The sequence below is a fragment of the Malania oleifera genome, chromosome 12 (genome assembly GCF_029873635.1).
Source record: "Malania oleifera isolate guangnan ecotype guangnan chromosome 12, ASM2987363v1, whole genome shotgun sequence".
Taxonomy (NCBI): Eukaryota; Viridiplantae; Streptophyta; class Magnoliopsida; order Santalales; family Ximeniaceae; genus Malania; species Malania oleifera.
In genome coordinates, this window is record NC_080428.1 from 43,734,883 (window position 1) to 43,761,286 (window position 26,404).

At 35.4% G+C, this 26,404-nt stretch overlaps 1 protein-coding gene across 2 annotated transcripts in view; it reads right to left on the reverse strand.

Moving 5' to 3' along the window:
- Window positions 1-11,359: 11,359 nt before the first annotated feature.
- The window catches only part of LOC131144092 (alpha,alpha-trehalose-phosphate synthase [UDP-forming] 1-like), a 79,354-nt gene continuing 64,309 nt past the window's right edge, over window positions 11,360-26,404 (reverse strand). For both annotated transcript variants that reach the window (XM_058092478.1, XM_058092477.1), the window contains exons 13-18: window positions 20,744-20,920; window positions 20,548-20,670; window positions 20,382-20,469; window positions 20,144-20,274; window positions 19,940-20,038; window positions 11,360-12,067 (exon numbers count right to left, since the gene is read on the reverse strand). In XM_058092478.1, coding sequence (XP_057948461.1) covers window positions 11,678-12,067; window positions 19,940-20,038; window positions 20,144-20,274; window positions 20,382-20,469; window positions 20,548-20,670; window positions 20,744-20,920 — 1,008 coding nt within the window. In that variant the 3' untranslated portion in view covers window positions 11,360-11,677. The remainder of the gene's footprint in view (window positions 12,068-19,939; window positions 20,039-20,143; window positions 20,275-20,381; window positions 20,470-20,547; window positions 20,671-20,743; window positions 20,921-26,404) is intronic.

Sequence of the window (26,404 nt, forward strand, 5' to 3'; positions counted from 1 at the left end):
TCTACAACTACCCAAATGGCATTTTGCCCATGAAGTGCTGGTGGTAACTCTATTAAAAAATCCATGGTAACGTGCTCTCACTTCCACTCAAGAATGTGGAGTGGTTGCAATGGTCCTGCTAGTCTCTAATGCTCAGCCTCACTTGATGACATGTAAGGCATTGCTCCACAAATCGGGCAATTTCTCTCTTCATATTATTCCACCAGAAAGATTTTCGCAGATCCCGATACATTTTAGTGCTCCCTGGATGTACGATATAAAGAGAATGATGAGCCTATTCTAGAATGGTTTTTTTAATCTCAGCATCATCGGGTACACATAACCTGGTGTGAAACCTCAAAACCCCATCATCTGAGATGTTAAGGTCCCCCCTTAGTCCACTCTGTACTTTATCCACAATTTTCACCAACTCTGCATGTTTCATCTAAGCGGCTTTAATCATTTCCAATATGGTCGGTTGGATTACCAGACTAGCAATGAATGCCTGGTAATTTCCTTCCACTATTTCCATATCAAATCTTTCTAGATCAATCCTGATTTGATGTTGAGCTACCACTACTGATACTGATGCACTCACGACTTTCGAATCAACACATCAGGTACCACATTAGCTTTTCTTGGATGGTATCTGATGGTACAATCATAGTCTTTTATTTTCTCAAGCCATCTTCTCTGTCTCATATTCAGTTCCTTCTGCGTGAATAAGTACTTGAGACTTTTGTGGTCCGTAAAGATCTCGCACCTTCTATCGTATAGGTATTGCCTCCAAATTTTCAATGCAAAAACCGCTGCCGCCAACTCCAAATTATACGTGGGATAATTCTTCTCGTACTCCTTGAGTTGACAAGAAGCATAAGCAATGACCTTCCCCTGTTGTATTAAAACACACCCAAGCCCTTTTTGAGATGCATCACTATAAATCACAAAACCACCATCTCCTGATGGAATAGTTAAAACTGGAGCAGTGACAAGTAGGTGTTTCAATTCTTGAAAACTCTGCTCACAATCATTAATCCACTCACACTTCACATTTTTCCTTGTCAATTATGTCAGAGGACCTGATAGTTTAGAAAACCCTTCCACGAACTAGCGATAATACCTTGCCAAACCCAAGAAACTCCTAACCTCGTGAACATTCTTCGGTCTTGCCTAATCTACTACCGCATCTATCTTACTCGGGTCCACAGAAATACCACCTCCAAAAATCATGTGCCCTAGGAATGCAACTTTTCCTAGTCAGAATTTACATTTCCTGAATTTAGCATAAAGCTTCCTTTCAGTTGGAATTGGTGTATTCTCAAGAGGGGGGTAAATTGGGTAATTAACAGTTTCTACCTAGGTTAGATACTGATTCCACAAACAGTATTACACAAACCTAGGTTTTTCTATATAGTCATAAACCCAATTGAATATTTAAACAATTAAACACATGTACAATATATAATGAATCAAACATAAAACATACATGTGCTGAAAATGAAAGGGCAGAAAATAAATTATGGAAATATAAAGTGCACACACGATATGTTATCGAGGTTCGACCAATACTACCTACGTCCCCGCCTCAAGCTCACAAGCAAGTTGCTCACTTGTAGGTGGAGCAACACCGTTTACAACAACTTACCAGGTTGGTGCACCTAGTTCTCCTAACCAAGTCTGAACCAATCTGGTGCCCTCCTAACTGGGTTTGAGCAAGTCCGAGACTATTTTACAGGGTTAGTCTCCCCCTTCCGACAACCTATCGGGAATACAACAGATACTCAAATAAATTTTTTTCGTACAAACAGATGCTTCTTACTTTGAGCAGATATATACCAATATACTCAGAAATACACTCACGTATGATAAGGAGTTAATGCTCAAGTGAGATTTGGTTAAACAAGAATATCAGCTCACACCAAGATGCGTATCTATATATATATATATATGAGAAAGTAAGATCTTTGATTTTAGAAAATATATATTCACAATATGATTAATCAAAGAAACTTAATAACACTAAACTGAATATCTCAATAATATATCTCAAAAATGAAGCACAATAGATGTTCAGGGTTTAAGCTTGCAAAAGTTTTATCAAATATAGGAAGCAAGCTTTCAAGTCTTGCAGTCAATATGCAAAGACTCGAAAGAAAATAAAATGATTTTCCCAATTAATGCAAATCAATCAGAAAATAATGTGGGAAATTACCAAGCAAACTCTCAAAAAGGATTTTTCAAATTAGTATAAAAATTTAGAGTATAAGCTTAAAAGTAGTGTATGGAAATACACACAGTAATATAAAGATTGCTCTTCAATCTTGCAATTAAATTTGCAAGAGAGGAGTATAAGGAAATTATACTCCCTTTCTTTTGAAAATGATTTTATCTAGTGAGCAAATGAGAGAGTATGAACAAATATGCTTGGAAAATATGGAGTATAATAAATGGGAGTAGGAAAAATTTGAGAGAATTCTCTAAATCAATTTTTGTTAATCTCTCTGCTAATTAGAGCAAATGGAGTGGTATATATAGTTTCTCCTCAAAAAATAACCGTTGGGATTCAAAAGGAATTTTTATAAAAGTTTAATTACCATTCTTACCCTAATTACTGCGGTTATTTTAAGTGAACCTAAGAGGTTCGGTCGCCCCGTCTTAAGGTCAGTCGCTCGAACAGACACAAAGCTGATTCTGGGTTCTATTGGCTGAGCACAGTACCAATTGGCCAAGCCAAGGCAATTTTCCAATCGTTCCTGCTTTCGCTCACCTAGTGAGTGGTTTGGTTTACCTAACGTCACAATTCGGTCACCCAGGATGATTTTAAACTAAAATTTCGGTCGACCATGGACAGTATGTTCAAATATGGTTCGATTGCCTGACCCTTAGTCAATAGTTTGACTTTAGGCTGGTTCGGTCGACCGAGGCCTTTATAATGCCAAGGTTCAGTTACTTGAGGCTATTAAAAATGTGCATTTAAGTCTTATTTAGCCCCCTGTGCTTTTTCAACCCTATGTGAATAAGCTTGCGGAAATTTAGTTAAAGGGTATCAAAACCCAAGATCAGTCGACCAAGTCTGCCCTAAAGTTTGTCTATGGTCTTGAGCATTTAATACTTATCATGCATGAGATACAATTATTACAGACCATAATATAAAAAAACATTACAGACCCAAATAAACTGAATGCAATTACAATGAAGCACAACATGTCTTCTTCTTTTACTCTTCATTTTCGCATTGAATATGTCAGGAGTATGTGCTCTTAAAGGTCATTCTGGCATCCACTTCACCTTCATCTGTGTGTTTTGAAAGATTAAAATGTTCAAGTACTTAGGCATGCGCATTAGTAACATACGATTTGTCATTATAAAAACCAAGGATCGGACTCAAAAAGTCAACACTTTCTCTTAGCACCTGAAGTACCAATCTCAGATGAATTTCATACTCGTCGGGACTCCTGGAATAAATCAAAATATCATCGATAAACACCACCACAAACTGATCCAAATATTTATTGAAGACCCTGTTCATAAGGTCCATAAATGCAGTAGGAGCATTAGTCAGTCCCAAAGGCATAACCAAGAACTCATAGTGGTCATACCTAGTTCAGAAAGAAGTCTTTAGAACATCCTCTGATTTGACTTTCACCTGATCATACCCAGATCAAAGATCAATCTTGGAGAAGACATGTGTTCTTTGAAGTTGGTCAATGGCAAACTCGATTTCACGGTCAGCAAGCAACCTAGGTAAGTCCTCTAGAAATACATCATAGAATTCCCTCACTACTAGGATATTTTCAAAGTTTAATTCTCCCTCTAGTGCTTCCTTTACACAAAATAGGCACCCCTAACATCCATCTAAGAGTAACCTTTTTTTATGAATAGCTGATAGTATTTGTGGTAAGGAGCATACGCACGTCCCAACAAACTTGTACTCCTACTCTTCACGAGGTTTGAATACTTCCTTTTTCTTGTAACAATCAATAATGGAATAAGTGGAAATTAGTCATTCCATTCCCAGAATCACATCAAATCTATGCATGTCAAACACTACTAAATTGGCGGGTAACATCTTTCACTGAATACAAATCGGATAGTCTCTAAACACTTTTTTTTATGTATCACTACTGTTCCTATCGATGTGACTATATATAATTCGGCATCTAATAGCTGAGTTTCTATCCCACACAATTTGATATACCCCAGAGATATGAAAGAATACATTGCTCCTAAATCAAATAACACGACAGTTTTATTTGAAAACATAAAAATAGTACATGTCATCATGTCACCAGCATTCTCTGCATCCCCTAGAGTAAGAGAATAAACTCGTGCCTGAGCGGTGTTTCTCTGATAGTTGCCTCGGGGTGCCTGATTGTTTCCCCGAAATTGACTAAGAGCGAGCGCATTACTTGGTGGAGCACAATAGTCTCATGCAATGTGGCCGAGTCTACCACATCGATAACAGATCATCGCTCTAACCCGGCATCCCGCCCAATGCCACTTATGACACCTAAGACAAAGAGGGGGTGATGGATTACCCTAATCAACTCGATTCCCCATTCCTAGTCTCTAGCCTACACTATTGTTATTTCTTCTCCATGGGTCTTGACTGGTACCTGCTTGAAAACTAGAAGGCGTAGGCCTCTTCCTCTGATTCTGTGCCTCTGCACTTCTCTGTAGACTCATCTTCACCAATGTGACTTTATCCACCAACTCTGAGAAATTCTGAACCTGAAAAGCCACCACCTGCTCGTAAATCCCCTCTCTCATGCCTTTCTCAAACCTCCATGCCTTCTTCGGCTCATTTGGAACCATATATGGGGCGAAGCGGGACAACTTAACAGATTTAGCTGCATCATGTTGGACTGCCAAGTGCCCCTAGGTCAAGTTCAAAAACTCTTCCGCCTTAGCATCTCTGGTGGTAGCAGGGAAGTATCAATCGAAGAAGATTTCTTTAAAATGGTTTCAGGTTAGAGTTGTGGGTCCTGGCCTTTGATCTTCTAGTAGTTTCACAGATCTCTGCCAATGCTTTGCCTCCCCAATCATTTTAAAGGTGGCATAAAGGACATTTTGCTTATCAGTGCAGCAAAGGACCGCCAGTATTTCCTTAATCTCCTAAACCCAATTCTCTATAACCATTGGGTCAGCTCCTTCTACAACCATTGGGGGATTCATACCGATAAATTGCTCGATTGTGCTGGTTAGCAAGTGGGCAGTTTCGTCCCCTAGAGTTTCGTGCAATCTCTGTCATGACCTGCTGGGCTATACCACGCAGCATTGGATTAGAATCATAGTCGTCCTCGCTGGAAGTCCCCATGTTGCTATCGCTAGGATCCATTCTGAAGATAGGGCATAAACTAATCTTAGAATCCTAATATCGTAACACTCTTGATACTACCATTTGACTAAGAAACTATAAAATGCACTCTATCCTCATACTAAAATATTTAGGCTACCTTAGGAACTTCCCTCGCATAAACAAACCAATCTAACATCCATATTTCCAATCTAAGGTTCAGTCTCACCACTCAGAAACAAAATCGTCGATGGTTTGCCATGACTTTCCTAAAACCATCATCTTAGGAAAATCACAGAAGACCGTCAAGGGATTTCTGCCTCCAGGATGTGAGACAAAACCCAAAATTCCAATTTACCCTCCAATAATGACTTACTAAAATACTAATCTACTTATTCCTACCCTAATCATAATTTATAGCTATACTCTAGTATTATTATCCGCTAAAGTTTACAGAACCTAAAAACCTAGGCTCTATAACCACAAGTGTAGCGCCCCAAACCCGATGTGGGTCCAGAGTGCCACTTTTCATAAATAAATCCATATAATCTCTGATACCAAAATTATAACGACCCGAACCCAAAGTGGGGTACCAAGTACACCTGTCCATAACTCAATTTAAAGTCATGCAGTGGAAAATATTTAAAACCTCAAATTTATACCAAAGTTCTAATAGCACCATAATTACACATGTACCTTCAAGCATTCATACTACATCCCAAATAGACAAAAATATATCTATATAGATATCAATGTCTCACAAGCACTTACTCTAAGTTATAATAACTAAGCCCCCTCCTGAAGCTCGCAAAGTTCGGCTCCTTATATTTCCTGAAATGTTAAAATTATTGGGATGAGACACTTCTCAGTATGACGAAATAGATTATTATCAGTGTGTGGCAACATGAGTTTTAGTGTAATCAAAACACATTCATTAATTTAACTTTAACTGAAAATGGCATTATAAGAAAAAAAAAAAAAAACTGTACTCACACCTATACAGTTAAAAATACATATTTCTTTTCAGAACATAATTCGGCACAATAGCCCTGTTACATAAATCCACATATATGCATAGAAACACCCCTGCCCCTGAATGGACTAACATCATGTATAACCCACATGATCGGGTTGTGTGGTCCGAACACTGGACTTAGCCTTGGCTGGCCTACCACCAATGCTAAGTCAAATTAACGCGTCTGTAAGTACGATTTGCCTCCCCATCCTGGTTCGAAAACAGGTGGGCACTATCCTTCTCAGGCCAAATCGACTATCCAACACCAACAGTCTCATAACAGTGTGAATGCACTAACTGATTCACTAGCTATGGTACCAAACTTTCTATACAACTGGTCCTTCAGGGTGTTTAAACCATATATTGCAATTTCATAATAAAATTAATAGCATGATCATAATTCTCAACATATAATTCACAATAATCTTTCCAAAATTTTCCAACCCTCCACATGATCGGTATTAAACCGTCAAATTCACAATATCCGCCTTATTCCCAAAAATTCCAAAAATCAGTATAATACCACAACTCTTGCCATATAATACCATAAAAATTCCAACAGGTTTAATTATACAATAAAAACAAGTATACCATTCTCATGCTACACAATTTATATAATAATTATAATTTCATAAAGTACCTAAGAAATTTTCACAAACATATATTCGGTAAATTTAAATAAAAACGCGGGTATGATCAATTTCACCTATTTAATTTAATTCGTTTATATTCCAAACCGAAAAAAAAAAACCCCGATATAATCAAATCCCTGTAGCATGATTTAATTCCAAAATATTCTCAAAAATTTGATATAATCAAATCCCTACAGTTTAATTTAATTCCAAAATATTCCCAAAATCTGATATAATCAAATCATTGCACTTTAATTTAACTCAAACATATTTTTAAAATAAAATCTGAACATTGATATAATTAATTTCACATACTCAATTTAAACCAGGCATATTTTAATTAACATAAATCTAATTAAATTCACATACTCAAATTTAAATCAAAAATATTTTAAAATAAATCTCACATAATTTATTCCTCTTACCTTAACCCTATGGGGGTATTTATGACGTTCAAATGACGAAATCACTCCAATTAAAATATTTAGGAGCGAAAGTAGGACCTAGAAATGGTGTTCGTTTTTCAATTTGACAGGAAAATGGAGAGAGAGAGAGAGAGAGAGAGAGAGAGAGCATGCAGTACGGTCATGGGGGGTTCTCTTTCAATTTCAATTGAAATTGAATCCAGCTTCAGGATTCCTTTATATATATGTATATTATAATATTATATTATATTATGTAAATATATTATGATATTATATTAATTAATTAATTAATTTTTTTTTAGGAATCACTACAAAAATATTCATTTATAATGGTTCAAGGGCGAGATGATAGCAAAGCTCTTTTTTTTTTCTTTTTCTTTTTTTTGTCACTCAGCAATTCTTCTATGTGCATATTTTTTTTTTTTTTTTTTTATCAATTAACAAGTCAATAGCTATGTTGCATGGATCACTATGATTTTAAAAAATTGTCCCTCAATTTGTATGTCCAAATCTCATTTGCAATGACTTGCAACCAAGTGAAGGGAAAGTCTCCTAAAACTCCCAAGTGGCTTTTAGATGTCTTCTCCAATGTTTAAGTCAGCGTTGGAACTAAGGGAATATGATAAAGCTTGCATATAGATATTGAATAGAAAATACTTCCTGGTGTTGCCTATGGCTTATATTGCATGGTGTCTTCTCTAATGTTTAAGTCAGCGTTGGAACTAAGGGAATAAGATAAAGCTTGCTTATAGATATTCAATAGAAAATACTTCCTTGTGTTTGCCTATGGCTTATATTGCATGGTGTCTTCTCTAATGTTTAAGTCAGCGTTGGAACTAAGGGAATAAGATAAAGCTTGCTTATAGATATTCAATAGAAAATACTTCCTTGTGTTGCCTATGGCTTATATTGCATGGTGTCTTCTCTAATGTTTAAGTCAGCGTTGGAACTAAGGGAATAAGATAAAGCTTGCTTATAGATATTCAATAGAAAATACTTCCTTGTGTTGCCTATGGCTTATATTGCATGGTGTCTTCTCCAATGTTTAAGTCAGCGTTGGAACTAAGGGAATAAGATAAAGCTTGCTCATAGATATTGAATAGAAAATGCTTACTGATATTGCCTATGGCCTATATTACATGGACTATATTAAGGCCTTATGGTATGGCCTACATTGAATGACTACAGCTTATCTTTTATAGGCTTTTCCAAGGAGTTAAATTCTCCATGTTGATAAGTTGAAGGGGTTACACCTAAATAATCTCAAATATTGATGAGGAGATAATTCCTCCCTATGATGTCCTTTATTAACTGATATTCATGATATTAAACATTTCCTTTGAGGCCTCTCGCTAATTCATATGACAATAATCAATTTTTTTTTTATCAAATTCCATGAATTGATTTTCACTCTTTTTCATTTATGATCAACTTCTTCTATCATCATCAGGTGTTAAGAGGATTAGGCATCAATCTCAAATTTCTATGGCATACTAATCAAATTTTGATTCTCTCTCTCTCTCTCTCTCTCTCTCTCTCTCTATATATATATATATATAATCTTATCAATTTGTTGAGGTGATTATTGTTCAATCATATGGATTTAAGCAAACAACAAAATATGTCAAGACTTTCATGAATCCATTTTTACTATCTCCTTCAATAAAGTTAATATACTGTCATTATCAATTGTTAAGTGGGTTAGGTATAAGTCTTATAAATTCGCCTACTCAATTATTTTTGTATTGTTCTCATAATTTTCAAAGCATATTCAACAAATTTTGAATTGCTTTCATGACTTTCTAGTTCGTATTATCAATTGTTAAGTGACTTTCTATTTCTCTCTCTAAAATTTACCCAAATTATCTTGACAATCACTTCCCATGAACATCCATCAACCTTAACGATTAATGCTCAGATGCATAAATAATTTCACATGCCCATGATCATCAAGCATCAACCTAGTCATTTGTCCAATCCCACTCTCAATTCCCACACTACAAAATACACCTCTAGATTTGCCTCATGCTCCTACTCAATCTCAAGCATAAATGCCCATTTCTTATAATTGTAACAAATGCCCTAAATTCATGATCTAAAAAATTCTATAAAAATTGTTTATCAAATGTTTAATGGTCTGCCACAATTACAAGGTAATATAAATTTTCACTTTTACCATCAGTTATTAAATGCTTAACAATTTATCTAATCATTATTATGTTATGAAATAACTTGTTCATGCGATGATAAAACACATTTTACTCAAAACGAAAATGATGGATCATTCATCATCTACTACGGATTATCTAATTTAAATCACCATAAATTTACAAAATAATGGTCTCATATGGTTAAAATTTCACTCAAAAAACAAGAAAAATAAAATAAAACACCTTAAAGCAGCCAGCAGTTTCTAGGCGACATGCTTTCTCACCTTCACCCTTCTCTGCTCCCCCATTCACTTATAACTTATAGAACAAATTTGGAGCATTATGCACACTTCAACTTTTTTCCCTCAAGAGTTTCACAAGTGTTTGGGATTTTCCCCTAGATGGAAGGAGTGGAAATTTCATATGGTAAATAGAAATTTGGTTTTGTAAATTTCATTCCTTCTAGTGAAGATGCCTTTTAAAAATACAATCATAAATTTCATAAATTAATATGAATAATATCATTATGTCTCGCATTAATTACTAGAATCATTTTGTTCATGAGAAAAACCTTTTAAAAACAAAAGCATGAATCCTACAAATTAAAATAGATGATACTTCATATTAACTATATGCAATGATACCTCATATTAACTATATGACTAGATTTATTGGCGCTTTAGTCCATCAAGTGTTTCTTTTGTGTTTAACGAGAGAAAACTTAGAAAGAGAAAATAAATAAATAAATTAGGACTCATTTGGCACTAGAAAATTTTCTCAATTTTTATTTTTAACTTCCCAAAGAATTATAAGAAAAGTCAATTATTTTTTAGTTTCCCAAGTTTTGTATTACAAAAATTAGAAATTAAGGGAATTTTTTAATTACAAAAAAAAAAAAAAAAAACACTTCATTTTTCGTTCTCAGATTCCAAATTCAAAATCACACATTGTTTTCTCTCTTAAAAAAAAATTTATACAAAATATCAAAAGTTCAAGAACAATGTTTTTCAACCTCCCTATACAAATTTAAAAAACTAGAAAATAATGTTGAGATAGAAAAATAAAACTAGAGACTTTTTTTCTTAAGTAACTGAAAAATAGAACCATCTTCCACAAATGAATAATGTCAAAGATTTTTATTTGCAAAACAAAAAATTAAACTAAAATTTTTTAATTCTTAAATAAAAAAATTAAAAAAAAAAAAAAAGAAGCTAAAAATATGAATAAATTTCTATAATTAAATAGGACCTTTCTTTTTTCTTTTTTTTTTAGATTACATAGGAACTCCAGCAACCAACAAGCCCTTCGGACCCCCTAGAATTAAACCCCCAATGCTCCTTACATGCTAATGTCTTTTCACCACGCCATGCCGGTGGAGGCTAAATAGAACCTTTCTTGCTCTAGGGTATAATGGTGTGGCATAAACTCTTGCCAAATCATATTATTTATAGGATATCATTTTATTAGACGGAGGCACGTAAGTATTTCTCCTTAAAATAAATGTAGATTGAGGTAGATTGGGGTCTCCCCCAATCTCTCGTAGCACAAATTGTCTTTTCTCGACTGCCAAGTACGTTATTTTATCACTTCTATTCAATCACACCATCTGTGATGCTATCATGCAGTCTTACCTCTTAAAGTTGAATTGAACAACTACAACTCCTCATGGTAAAGGGCCAGTACCTTTTGTTTTGTTCAGGTTGAGTTGTCAGTGAAAAGCAAACCAACTCTTTTCCCTGCTTCATTCTGTCAATTTCATGCCTTCTCCTGCAAACTTGGTGCATTAGAAACTTCAGAGAAGAGAGCGTGTTTGTAAAACTTAAATTGGTATATAATGAGATTCTTCTGTTTTCTATGAACAGTTTCAAGAACATGATTCAATTTTATCATAATCAATTCAACTATGCTTCGATCCCAACTACTTAAGAGTTGAGATAATCTGAATGCTATACAAAGTTCATCTGTTGTTGCTACAGCTAATGCCAGCTCAGTGTAACTAAAATTCTACACTAACATGATCCATCTTGCTTGGAGAAAAAGGTTTGAATTTTACAGAAGAGGTTGATCTAGAAATGAAGAATCTGGCAGCAACCAAGCCATCACCATGCCATGCTTTCTTCGTTCTCCTCCAACATCCCTGATCTTCAGAATGAAAGGTAAAAAAGGAAGGCATAATATGATCAACTCGATACTGAAAACTCTGCCAGCTCCTTCAAAAGTGTTACAACATCCTCAGAAGATCCAAGTAGATACCGGCCTGTTGATCGCTTCCTTCCTACAGCACATGAGAAGTAATTATCTCCCTTGAGATCGAGGACTGAGGAACCCTCGTACAATGACATTCTATCACGTGTTGCAGACCATAAACCAAGCCCACTTCCTTGATTGCTTGCTCTCTTCTGTAAAGTCGACAATGGCGATGGATTCTTAATACGAGGTGCTTTCAAACCACTTTTGCTGGCCGGAAGCTTTGGTGAAGATGGTTTGACAGGATCTGGAACCTTTGATCTTGCTGCTGCTGGGGTTTCAGAAGGAAGCTCTGGCTCAAAAAATGTATAGATGTCTTCATCCTGAAGCAGCAAACCAAAATGCATTATTTTATGTCATTGACCAAGTATATTGGACATTTTACGAGAATGGAAGTCTCTGTGCACGCTTCAATAAACCCTTTACTAATTCCTAATCATGGTGAAAAACGCTTTTGTATCTAACTAGAAATTTCACATATAAACTTTTATTATAAATCATGAATCTTAGTTTTTTTTTTTCCTTTTTTCATTATTCTGTACCGATTTGGTAGCTTAAAAGTACTAAAGTCATTTAATGCATACAGTATTAATTATAAGTAGTGCTATCCAACTTTGAGTTGCATGCCAAAGATGGGCTTTCCCAAAAACCATATATTATGACTGAAATTGCCTCATTAAGCTCACATTTGACCATCCCTGTAGTGCTTCTTCTTTCAAAAAAAAAATGGCAAGATAGCATCTTTCAACAGTAGCGGCTCTGTCAGCAGAAGATAATGTATCTCCTTAGTTTAATTCTCTCGTTCTTAGCCTTCCAGTATTAATGAGTTTATAGGACGCAAATAGAAAATTTGTTTTTCATTTCAACAAAATGTATTCAACTTTAGTTTTCTGAATTTACTAGGGCTAGAAAAGGACAGCATTTGGTGGTCCGGGAACAGAATTCTGAAAGCTAGAACTAATCCTACTAACCCCTAGTCAAGTACAGTTTTGGTAATGGGAAATCAATTCCATCTTTCGTTATTACTGCCACCCACGTAATCCCCTCATTGAACGCTATGGCCACCATTTCCACACTGAATTGGGCACACTCGTGGCGTGGACTATAGGGCACTAGTGGCACATTTAGTTAGCGCATAAGCACTTAACACTTTGCACGCTTGCGTCGTTGCGAGATCGTGACCGTTGATCATGATCAGATGGCTTAAAATTAATCTTATATTTTTTAAGATCAAGTGACGCGACCAAGAGATTAAGTGGCATGACCAGGAGACCAGGTGCAACTTGGTCGAAGGCACCATCGACTGAACAAGAATGAATAATTGATTTTCCATAATGTCTCGACCAGAGCGCAACCAAATCAATGTCAGGTGCGACCAGGTCGACGCCTGGTGTGACCAGGTCGAATTCGTTTCGCAATTTGAACAAATACAACCTTTCAGAAAAAGACATAATTCTGTCTATTTAAAGACAGAATTAACTCCACGAAATATACAGAAAATTCATCATTCTCTCCTTCTCTTTCTTACATAAAGCTTCCACAAATTATATCTTTTTCAAATCTGGGTTTTGTTTTCTACCGAAATAGAATTACAGAAAATTTATTCAGATTATTCTAAGGGTATTTGTGATCAGTTTTCGTTTGTGTATAACGCAAACTGATATCAGATTAAATTATGGGCTTCATTGTATCCTGAAAACGTATTTGCTGACTTAATACACATCGATCTGGTGGGGGCAAATAACATTTTAAGGAAAACGACATTGTAACGTGCCTTGAAGCATTTTCTAATCTACAGTATTTTCCTATCTTAGTCTTACAATATTAAAACGTTATATTGAAATGGTTGGTTCTTCAACCTTGAGGGAAGTCGCTGCGAATTTTGTCAAACTTGAACGATTCGATGGAAGCAATTTCTGGCACTGGCAAAAAAAAGATGCTTTTTCTTCTTGCGGGTCTCAAAGTGGCGTATGTTCTAACCACCCCCAAACCTACTGTGAATGAAAATGAGACTTTGGCTCAAGAACATCCAAGACTAAAATAGGAACAAGATGATTATATATGCAAAGGTCACATTTGCAATTCAATTTCAAACAAACTGTTTGATCTGTATTAGAATATGGCTACTGCGAAAGAGTTGTGGGATGCACTTGAGGCTAAGTATTTCACGAATGATGCGACTAGTAAGAAATTTCTAACTGGAAAAATTTTCAATTATACCATGATTGATAGTAGGCCCGTTGTAGAATAGTTTCATGAAATTAGGCATATCCTTAACCAGTTAAATCAACATAATATGAAAATGTATGAATGCATTTTTGTTTTGTCTATTATTGATAAGTTACCTCCATCCTGGAAAGATGTTAGAAAATCTTTGAAACACAGGAAGTATGATATGTCTCTTGAACAATTGGGCGAACATTTCTAAATTGAGGAAGTGTTTAGGCAGAACTAGAAAAGTGTAGAAGAGCATACTTGCAAAGTGCATATTATGGAAGAAGGAGGCAGCTCTAAACAGTCCCAACATCCCAAGAAAGGGAATCTAAAGAGGAAGTTCAATTCTGTTAAGAATCAAAATAAGAAAAAGAAAGGTTCATGCTTCCATTGTGGAAAACCTAAACACTACAAAAATGAGTGTCGTCTTCTTAAGAAAAAGCAAGATGGAACAAACTCTAACAAGTTCGTGGTTATGGTTTCTGAAATCAATGTTGTTGAAGATGACTGTGCATGGTGGATTGACTCAAGTGCAACAAGGCATATTTGCAAAGACAAAAGTTCATTCTTAAAGTATAAACAGGTGGAAAATGGCAATGTTCTCTACAAGGGAAATTCATCCACTGCTATAGTCAAAGGCAAAGGAGATGTTACTTTTGAATTTACTTCTGGAAAAAGTTTAACTCTCAGTGATGTATACCATGTACCAAAAAATTAGGAAGAATTTAGTTTCTGGAAGCCTACTTAATAAGTTTGGCTTTAATTTAGCGTTTGAATCTGACAAATTTGTACTCTCCAAGAGTGGAGTCTTTGTGGGAAAATACTATATGTATGAGGGTATGTTTAAGCTTAATATCAATAAAGTGAATATTTTTGTTTATATTGTTGATTCACTTTCTTTATGGCATAATCATTTAGGACATATTAATACTACAAAATTGCATGATATGGCTAATATGGAATTAATTCATAGATATGTAAATGACATGGATGATAAGTGCAGTGTATGTATTAAAACCAAAATAACTAAAAAAAAAATTCCTAACAAAACTACTAGAATTTCTTCTTTACTCCAATTAGTGCATAGTGATGTATATGACTTGCATGGTACACCTAGCACAGGAGGCAAAAAATATTTTGTAACATTTATAAATGATTTTTCTAGATTTTGTTATGTTTATCTTATGCATACTAAAGATGAAGTAATTGATAAATTTAAGGTTTATAAGGCAGAAGTTGAAAACCAATGTGACACTAATATAAAGTGTCGTAGATCAGATAGAGGAGGTGAATATCACTTCACCAGTTATTATGAATCTATAGGTGTGATACATGAAACTTCTGCCGCATATACTCCACAAAAAAATGGAGTGGCAAAAAGGAAAAACCGAACATTGGTTGAAATGATCAATGCCATGATGTCAAATTCAGGACTAAGTAGTGGTTATTGGGGTGAAGTCTTACTAACTGCTTGTCATATACTTAATAAAGTTCCTTTTAAGAGGACTAAGACTTCTCCATATGATTTATGGAAGAAAAGGAAGCCTAATTTAAAATATCTTAAGATTTGGGGCTGTAGAGCAATTGTAAGGCTTCTTGAACCTAAAATAAGGAAATTAGGTAAGCGAGGAATAGAATGTGTATTCCTTGGCTATGCTGAACATAGCAAAGCTTACAGATTCTTGGTAATTGAGCCAAATGATTCTATAGGAGTTAATTCAGTGATAAAATCCAGAGATGCAAAATTCTATGAAAATAAGTTCACTTCCATGCAAAAGGTTAGTGATCAAAATATATTAGTGGAGACTTTGAAACCTCTTTGGATTAGTGGTGAATCTTCTAAACCTAGTGAACCTAGGAGGAGTAAGAGGAGGAGAACAACAAAGTCTTTTGGATCAGACTTCATAATCTACCTAGTTGAAGGAACTAGAGAATCACACTCTAGACAAACTATAATTTCAACAAGTGTGGAATCAGATCCTCTTACTTATGAAGAGGCAATGAAGTCTCAAGACTCTGCATTTTGGAAAGAAGCTATAAAGGATGAAATGGATTCTATCATGGGTAATAAAACCTGAAAATTGGCTGACTTACCTCCTGGTTCAAAACCAATAGGTTGTAAATGGTTCTTCAAAAAGAAAATGAAGGTAGATGGAACAATTGACAAATTCAAAGCAAAGTAAGTAGTTAAAGGCTTTACACAAAAGGAAGCCATAGACTATTTTGATACTTATGCTCCAGTTGCTAGAATTGCAACTATAAGAGTCTTGCTTGCCTTAGCTTCCATCTACAAATATGAAATCCATGAAATAGATGTAAAAACTACATTCTTGAATGGAGAATCGGATGAAGAAATTTACATGGAACAACCTGAAGGCTTTATTATGCCAGGAAATGAATCTAAAGTATGTAAATTAGTTAAGTCTCTTTATGGACTTAAACAAGCCCCAAAACAGTGGCATGAAAAATTTAACCAAGTTATTCTTTCTAATGGTTTTAAAATACATGAATCTGATAAATGTGTATATAGCAAGTTCAATAAAAATAAAGGTGCAATTATTTGCTTATATGTTGATGATATGTTAATTTTTGGTATAGATATTGAAAGTGTTGAAAGTGCTAAGAAACTGTTGTCATCTAATTTTGATATAAAGGATATGGGTACTGCAGAGGCAATCACACTATATTGAAAAGATACTGATTCTGGGTATTAGAATAGTTAGAAACAATGATATATTGATTCTCACCCAATCACACTATATTAAAAAGATACTAAAAAAGTTTAATCACTATGACTGCATATCTGTTAGCACACCTTTTGATGCAAATTTGAAATTATATCCTAACACTGATAGAGCAGTAAATCAGTTAGAATATGCTAGAATTATTGGTTGCTTGATGTATGCTATGACTTCTACTAGACTTGATATTGCATTTTTTGTAGGCAAACTTAATAGATATACTAGCAATCCTAGTGATATTCATTGGCATGATATATACAATGTTAAAGTATTTGAAAAATACTATGGATTATGGCATACATTATGAAGGATATTCTACTGTTTTAGAAAGATTCACAGATGCCAGTTGGAGCACTGATCGTAATGATCATACATCAACCAGTGGGTGGATGTTCACCCTTGGTGGAGGAGCTATCTCCAGGGGTTCAAAGAAGCAAAGTCTTATAACAGATTCCACTATGGCATCAGAATTTGTGACTTCAGCTTCTTGTAGCAAAAAGGCAGAATGGCTTAGGAATTTGCTATTAGAAATTTCATTTTGGCCAAAGCCTATGCCACCTATATCTTTGCATTGTGACAGTGAGGCAACTTTGTCACGGGCATATAGTAATATATATAATGGTAAATCCAAACATATTGGCCTAAGACATAGTTATTTGAGGCAGTCAATTACTAATGGTATAATTACCATAGATTTTGTGAAATCAAGCCAAAATTTGGCTGATCCATTAACAAAAAGACTTGCAAGAGACATGGTCTGGAAAACATCAAAGGGGATGGAACTTAAATCCATAACCCATAGTCACCAATGATGGAAACTCGACTCAACACTTGAAATTTTCAAGTTCTTGAGTTCAATGAGCAAAGTACATCATATGTAGTGATTGGAAGCACTAAAATGTATATGTTTCACATAATCCATCCCAAGGAAAATAGTGCTTTGTACCGATAATATGAAAAAGGTGACGGTTGAGCTTAAGCTTATAATAGGATTATAACTGATCCTGTGAGGTACTTTAATTACAGGGGTACTTTTGATAAACCTACCTATATGAGTGTCGGAAGTGGTGCTGCTTCCTATGACAAATAGATTTATCTCTAGAGCACTTATTAAATTGGGATATAGATGCAAGGCCAATCCACGCATCGGCTTTTGGCAACACCCAAAGATTTGATAATTTGTGTGTGATATTTATCCGGTTAATCAAAAGAGGATTGCTAGTTCAAAGTTCGTCTACTATGTAATTTTGATTAACTTTGATATGTATTTACTAAGTGAAGGTTCAAGTTCTAAAGCCACCTTCATTTATGCATAAATTTTCCTTTATCTAAATAAATTGTTTTTCATCTATATTTTGAAAATGGTGGGGGAATGTTGAAATATTTTCTAAAATAAGCATGTAAAGCTATGTGGGTTTGTCCCACATTGGAAAGAGTGGAAAAGGAAAACTCATTAATAAATTGTAAGGTGGAATAATCTCTTAAAGTTGGTTAAGAGAAAGTGCTAGTGTGTACTCTAGTGCACCCTAGGACAGTGCTTCGCACTGTCCGCACACGCGCACACACTCACACGCACGTGGCGTGGACTGTAGGGCGCTAGTGGAGCATTCAGTTGACGCACAAGCACTTAGCACTTTGCACGCTTGCATCATTTCGAGATCATGACCGTTGATCATGATCGGATGGCTTAAAATTAATCTTATATTTTTTAAGATCAAGTAATGTGACCAGGAGATTAAGTGGCGCAACCAAGAGACTAGGTACGACTTGGTCGAAGGCACCATCGACTGAACATGAATGAATAATTGATTTTCCAGAATGTCTCGACTAGGGCGCGACCAGGTCAATGCCAGGTGCGACCAGGTTGGATCTGCTTCGTTATTTGAACAGATGCAACCTTTCGGAAAAGGCATAATTCTGTATATTTAAAGACATAATTAACTCCACGAAATATACAGAAAATTCTCCATTCTCTCCTCTTTCTTACATAAAGCTTCCACAAATTATATCTTTTTCAAATCTAGGTTATGTTTTCTATAAAAATAGAATTACAAAAAATTTATTTAGATTATTTTAAGGGTGTTTGTGATCAGTTTTCGTTTGAGTATAATGCAAGCTGATATCAGATTAAATTATGGGCTTCATTGTATCCTAGAAACGTATTTGCTGACTCGATACACACCGATCTAGTGAGGACAAATAACGTTTTAAGGAAAACGGCATTGTAACGTGCCTTGAAGCATTTTCTAATCTACAGTATTTTCCTATCTTAGTATTACAACTATTGGACACCAAGGCATTCAGGCACCTTCTCCTCCCTTTCAGCCTCGGAATCAACTAAGGAGAAGCAGACTCTATCAATTGGGCAAATCTTTTATAGAATAAGTTCTATATCCCTAAGAAAACTTCCATAGCATGGCTTGCTATTCTGCATAGATTGAACACACTGGACAGTCAGATGATGCAAGCTGCGAATTCTTGGGTTATCGTCTTGAAACTAGAGAACATCTCTTCTTCAAATGCACCACTACATACCAGATCTACTCCACCAATATGAAGTTTCTCAACATCCAGCAATTTCACCCAAGATGGGAGAACTTGAAAAGACTCGATGTCTGGAAAATCTCCCAATGAGCAACTAAACAAACTTGCTTGGGTGGCTCCCATTTACCACACTTGGAAGGCAAGAAACAGCCTGCTATATGAGAAAACAAAACCGCATCCAGAGATCATAGCAAACAAAATTTGTGTGGATGTGAAGGACAAAACACTATGACTTTAAAAAAGCTAAAAATTTTGTTTGTCAATATGTAATTTTACTATTGTATTCACCCTACATCCCCAACATAAATCTTCTAGCAATTTTGATATTGTATATCATCTTGCATCTTAATGCAAGTCTTCTTGTATCTTCCCCTTCTGTGAAACAAAATTGAAGCTTAATTTTCCCAAAAAAAAAAAAAAAAAAGGTATGCTGTATTTCTACAATCAACAATAAATTTATCAAAATCTGGCCGCATACATTCAGAAAACCCAACATATTTATGATGCCCTTTAACAATAGATATGATGCTACTTTAATCGCTCCAATATTAAAAATTGTCATCACTTTTAAGGTGTGTGAAAAATGCATTACGATCAAAACTACAATTATAGATTCATTAAAACAAGTACAAATTTATATGAATATTTTGGATGAAAGAAAGCCTATATAATGGTTATGAGTACAGGAAAACAGACCTTCCCAAGAAAGTGCCCTATACACAGGACATAATCAATGGGTGACTTCATGCCTTCGTTATGAACTATTTCTCCTAAGATACGATCAATTGCAGCACCCTGTTTGAACATGTAGCTTTCAAATAAGCTACGCAAAAAATATGTACTTCTGAAACATTATAGAAGAGATAAACAACAGTAGGAAAATAAACAATCAATATGCACCTTTGAAACGCCAACTGCGCGGACCTCAACAGAGCGAGCACCTTGGACAACATCAACAGATGCATTAGATATTGGGCCTGTCCACAGATGCTGCAACATATCCCTTGCCTGAAGCCTTCCAAACTCAATATCTAAATTTAATACATGAAATTATAAGGGACTAAAATATTAAAAATAATAAATTATATGGAAATAAAACAAGGAAAGATAAGATCAAATCAACATTTTGATATCATACCTGCATACTTGTAATTCCATACAAGTGAAGTCTCACGAAGCTCAAAATGAGACCGTGGTGTTCTTTCAGTGAAATACTCAAATACATGCTGAAAATTGTAACAAGTATTAGAAGATTATAGTTAATAGAATTGCATGCTAAGATGCTGAATGTCACATTTATGCACCTTTACACTATCAACCCAATCCATATTCAAATTTTCTGGCATTGTTGTCATCCAATCTCCCTTTGTAAGACGTAAAAACATACCATTTTCTGCCGCCAACCACATTTTATAGCTAGCAAAGTTCTGTAAAAGCAGTTATTAGTCCAACAGTATATGCAAACGACAGAAACAAGGATCACAGGTGAAACTAGAGTACATCATCCAGGACACTTCTGTCACTTCCACTGAGAACAACAATTGTAGTCTTTGGATCTTCACATAGCCTTTTCAGAGGTTCTTTTAAATCTGGGTGTAGCTTAAGCTCCATTTCTTTTATTAGACCACCTCTTCTCCCTGGTACATTCACTGGTTCAGTTAATGTTCCATTGAACCCCTGTAATTTAGAAGCGCAATGATTTTCTCGCATGATGAAACTGAAAACAACAGATTAACAATATATAACTAAACACTAGGTTTCCATCCTGCATATTACAAACAGCATTCCAACAAAAGAACTGCAGTTCTAATTAAAATGATATTCAACCATACTCTTGTAAGAAGTGATTGAGCACATCCGTGAAATCAAAACATACAGCTCCCTACATTAGAAGCAGGCATCATTTTATAGGTTTAAAGGTTTTTAATTATTTTGTGGATAAAAATGATGCCTAATTATTGTCATATTTTTAAAAGACAGATAATTTTGTCCACAAAATAATTTAACTATTTCCTATTACTATTTTCCTTGCAAGTTTATCTTAAACACTGTTTTGTCTTTGTAACATTAAGTGCTTTTAATTAATTAATTGAATTTATATGTCAATATTTTTAATTAATTTAATATTGCGTTCACTATTTTATATTAGAATTACTTTCTATGGTAATATACATTCATATGCACAACGCATTCAAAAATTGTTGAGTTTAGATGCTTCTTAATTATTATAAAAAATACACAAACTGATACATCTTGATTTTTATTCATAGGATCTAAAATAAAAATGTAATAACCTCAGTTATTTATAATACTAATCTGACCCATTTGCAATCAATCACATGCTAGGCATGTGATGGAAAATGAGTAGTACACATAGACACACACATGTTTAACTATTGCACTCTAAGAATTAAAAGAAATTGTTAGCAATTTTCTTGCCTCCGTTGAGAATTGATTTTTCAACCCTTTAAGCCTCCTCTCCTTCAAGTAAAGAGGAAAAGAACTGAGCATTATCCAATTTGATACGAAATTCACTGAAGATACTAGCAGAAAAAGACTTTCTAATATAGATTGTAGCATAACTATTGTGAAATCATGCCCTAAGGTTATGAGCACACACAAACACAACAAACATGAAATTTAGAGAAAATCAAAAGAGAGAAGAAGAATAACGAATTTACGTGGTTTGGCAATGTGCTGAGGTCCACGGAGCCCCTGCACAATTTCCACTATCATCAACAAAAACTGTTCTAGGATTTTAGACCTCAATGACAATATATATAGCCCCATATGAAAACCCCAAAATATCCTCATATGATAATATAATCACATTTCACCCCAACTCAAACATACTATACCATACTATGGTGCCCTGATCCTTTCCATTTGTAACAAACTTCAAGTGGATAACCCCTTTGAATATGAGTCATAACTCAACAATGTCCACCTTGGCAAATATTCACCCCCTTGGAGCTTTCAAACCTGTGCCTGCACCTAAAGTTGCACATCATTGATTCAGCAACTAGCTATATGGAGTAAATTCAAGCAATGCAAGAACTTCTCCATAGAAACAACCTTTGTCAATATGTCAGCTACATTTTCTTATGTAGCCTCCTCAACCAATTGAATCTCATTAGTACCAATCAACTCTCGCATCTTGTGATATCTAATTGCAATGTGCTTTGTTCTAACTTGATAGAATTGATTTATCGCTAAGTAAATAGCACTCTAATTGTCACAACGCAAATGAATTTTTTTTTCTCTATGCCAAGTTCAATTACAAATCCCTTCAACCACATAGTCTCCTTTGCAGCCTCTATGGTAGATAATGCAACGACTGAGTGTAACATGAATTTCTAACAAATAGGTCTACCAGCCATAGTGAATTTATAACATGTGGTGGATCCCATATCATCCAAATCTCCTGCATAACCCACATCAACGAATCCTTATACTAAAGCTAAATCTTGTCATGTACCAAACTCAAGGCCAAAATTTGTAGTGCCTTTCAAGTACCTAAGGAACCACTTCAAAGCTCTCCAATGTTCCTTGCCTGGATTTGCCATAAAGTTACTCATCATATTAATTGCATGTGCAAGATCTAGACGAGTACAAAACATAGAATACATCAAGCAACCCACTGCATTGACGTATGGTGCCCTTGACATCTCCACATCCTCCTCTAATTGTGGTCACTGTGTTGAAGATAGCTTGAAATGGTTTGCTAGTGGGGTAGATACTGGCTTAGCATTGCTCATGCTAAATCTCTTCAAAACCTTCGCTATGTAAGCCTTTTGAGAGACCCAAAGCTTCTGACCTTTCCTGTCCCTCCATATTTCCATCCTGAGGATCTTATTTGCAACACCAAGATCCTTCATCTCAAATTCCTTACTCAATAAGGATTTCAAACTGTTGATGAGACGAATATTCTTTCCAGCAATCAACATATCATTAACATATAATATTAGAATTATAGATGAACCATCAAATAGAATTCTAAAGTAAGCACAACATTCATACTCATAGCGGGTATATATGGGACTCATCATGTATGAATCAAAGCGCTTGTACAACTTCCTTGGCGATTGCTTGAGGCTTCCCCAACCTACAAACATAATTCTCCTCCCCAGGTTCATGAAACCTTTCAGCTGCTCCATATAAATTTGCTTTTTTAAGTCGCCACGAAAAAAATGTTGTTTTAACATCCTTATTCTCTAACTCCAAATCATACCAAGCTATCATGGCCAATAAAACAAAAATGAAGGTATATTGGACAATTGGAGAAAATACCTGATCATAGTCTATCCCTTTTCTCTAAGAGTACTCTTTTGCCACTAGTCTAGCCTTGAATCTTTACTCCTAAACACCCATTTGCATCCCATTGCTTTTCTTCCCTTAGGAAGTTATACCAACTCCTAAGTCTAATTTTTATGCAAAGACTTCACCTCTTCCACCATAGCTCCCATCCATCTATTTCTTTCTAGGCCAAAAACTACATCCTAGAAAGAATATGGATCTCCACTGCCAAAACTAAAGCAAAGGAGACCATATCCTCAAAACCAAATCTCTATGGTGCACAAGTAATGCATCTGGGTCTGTTTGCAGCTACATCGTGATCATCTGATTGTTGCTGATCATGCTGCTTATTAAGGACACCTTTGGTTGCTGGACCCGAAGTTTACCAAGTTCCACTTCCACCTCTAGCTCCTTGTCAATTTTATTGCCTTATCCATCTTCTTTCTACCTCAACATTGATGCCTCATCAACATATCTCCGCTCATAAATAACTTTTTATCCTCTAGACCCCACAACTTGAACCCTTTAACCCTCTTTTATAGCCAATGAAAATGCACCTCTTGGATTTAGGGTCTAGTTTGGATCGAAGCTCACTAGGAATGAGAGCATACACTAGAAAACCAAAGATCCTCAATGAGGAGCAGTCAACCTCTTGCAGAAGTTGACCTATTAATAATATAATAGATTGTGCTGACTGCATCTACCTAAAAATTCTTATGTAGTTTTGCATGTAGTCTCATACTCCTAGCTTTCTCAAGCACGGTTTTGTTCGTCCTTTCATCCACCCCATTCTACTGTGGAGTCCAACAAACTGTGGAATGTTTGGTAATTCCCTCAAACCTATAGAAGTTCAAAAACTCTTCAAACTTGTACTCTAGCCCTTTATCTTACCTGAGACACTTCACTGACTTTCTAGTTTGTTTCTCAACCTCTACCTTCCACTGCTTGAATTTGGAGAATACCTTTAACTTTTCCTTCATGAAGTAAACCCAAAGTTTCCTAGAGTAATCATCAATGGAGCTAAAAAAATATTGAGCTCCATTCCTAGCTAATACCCTTGGAGGCCCCCACACATCACTATAAACATAATCTAGAATGTCTCTTCTATTTTGGGAAGATAAAATCAACTCTGCACTCCTTTAACCCTTTCAATTTTTATTTTTTTGATAGAAAAAGGATTTTCTTAGATAAAGAATGAATGTACAATCAAGAGAGAAGACATCTCCTTAAAAAAAATTTGGAATCCTTAGAAAACAAAACAAAAAATGAAAGATTTAAAAAAAAAAAAAACCAAGCGAACTCAAATCAGCACGCCCTTAGAAGGGACTTCCGATCCAACTGAACAAACCATTGCCCACACACCACAAAGAACCCATAAAAGCCACTTTCTCCTGCACCAACCAATATGGAATCTTATTCCCTGGAAAAATACATAGATTACGTTCCTTCCACAAGTCCTGAAGCACTACAAATAAAGCACAATTGCATAAATCAATACCCTCCTTCCTCCTTCCAAACCCCGCAAAAGATATTTCCAAAAACTCCTCCATTGTTCTCAGACAAACATAGCTTTCTCCAAGGAAATTAAATAGCTTATTCCAAACCTTCCATGCAAGATCGCAATGCAAGAAAAGATAAGAAACAAATTTTGAACAATCAAAACAAAGCATACATATATCAGGGGGTAGAGCATTTGAAGGTCTCCTCATTTGTAGCAAGTCATTAGTATTTATTCTATTAAGCACAACCAGCCAAAGAAACGCTTTGATTTGACGGAGGATTTTGACCTTCCAGATTACTTTGTAAAGTGGGAAGTAATGAGAAATCCAATAACCAAATCAACTATCATCCTTGGAAGACATCCTTCAATTGTTCAACAAAACCAACAAAGAAGATAATTCATAGCTTCCCTATTATTCAAGGCTCTCCTAAAATGAAAATCTCAAGAAGGTTGAGAACCACCCGAATCTACAATAAAAGAAGAAATAGGATCATTTTGCCTTGAGCTCAAATGAAATAAGCGAGAAAAATATGTGGCCAAAACAACAATCCCCAACTATATATCTTTCCAAAAATGAATGTTGCATCCCTTACACATCACCAATTTGGTGTGGGGAATAAAGAGAAGGTAATTCTCGGAAATAGCATTCCATGGGCTTTTCAAAGAACATCTAGAACCTATATTAGTATCCACCCATCCCATCAAGTTCAAATTTACTTTTAATAACATTATGCCACAAGGAGGAAACCTCTAGTGGCAACCCCCAAAGCCATTTAGCCAAAAGAGTCGTGTTCTTGGACATCAAATTTCCAAGACCCCAACCACCCTCTCTCTTAGTCCTACACACCACTTCCCAATACACAAAGTGATCCTTAAAACCCCCCTACCCTTAACCACAAAAAAATCTCTCATAATTCTCCCGATCATACTAGTGACTCCCATTTGAGTTTTAAAAATAGAGGATAACGGAATACTAGAAAGACAAACCTGAATTACAGTAATCTCCCTCCGAGAGAAAAAAAGGCTGCCATCCACCCGTCTAACCACTTAGACACTCTCTCCACCACCGAATCCCAAAAACTAGCTACTCTAGGATTGCTCCCCAAAGTAACCCCAAAACACGACATCGGCCACCCCAACTTAGCACACCCAACTTCCAAGGACAATTCCCTAACACTCTCTACAAGCACGTTAATAGTCATAATTCAACTCTTTTCCATATTAATCTTCAACCCCAATACCCTTTAGAAAATTCGAAAAATCCCCACTATATTTAGAACAAAAGACTTATGGTCCTCCAGGGAAAAGATAGTCTCATTCACAAACTGAAGGTGTGACACCATAATCTCCTTTCACTAAACCTC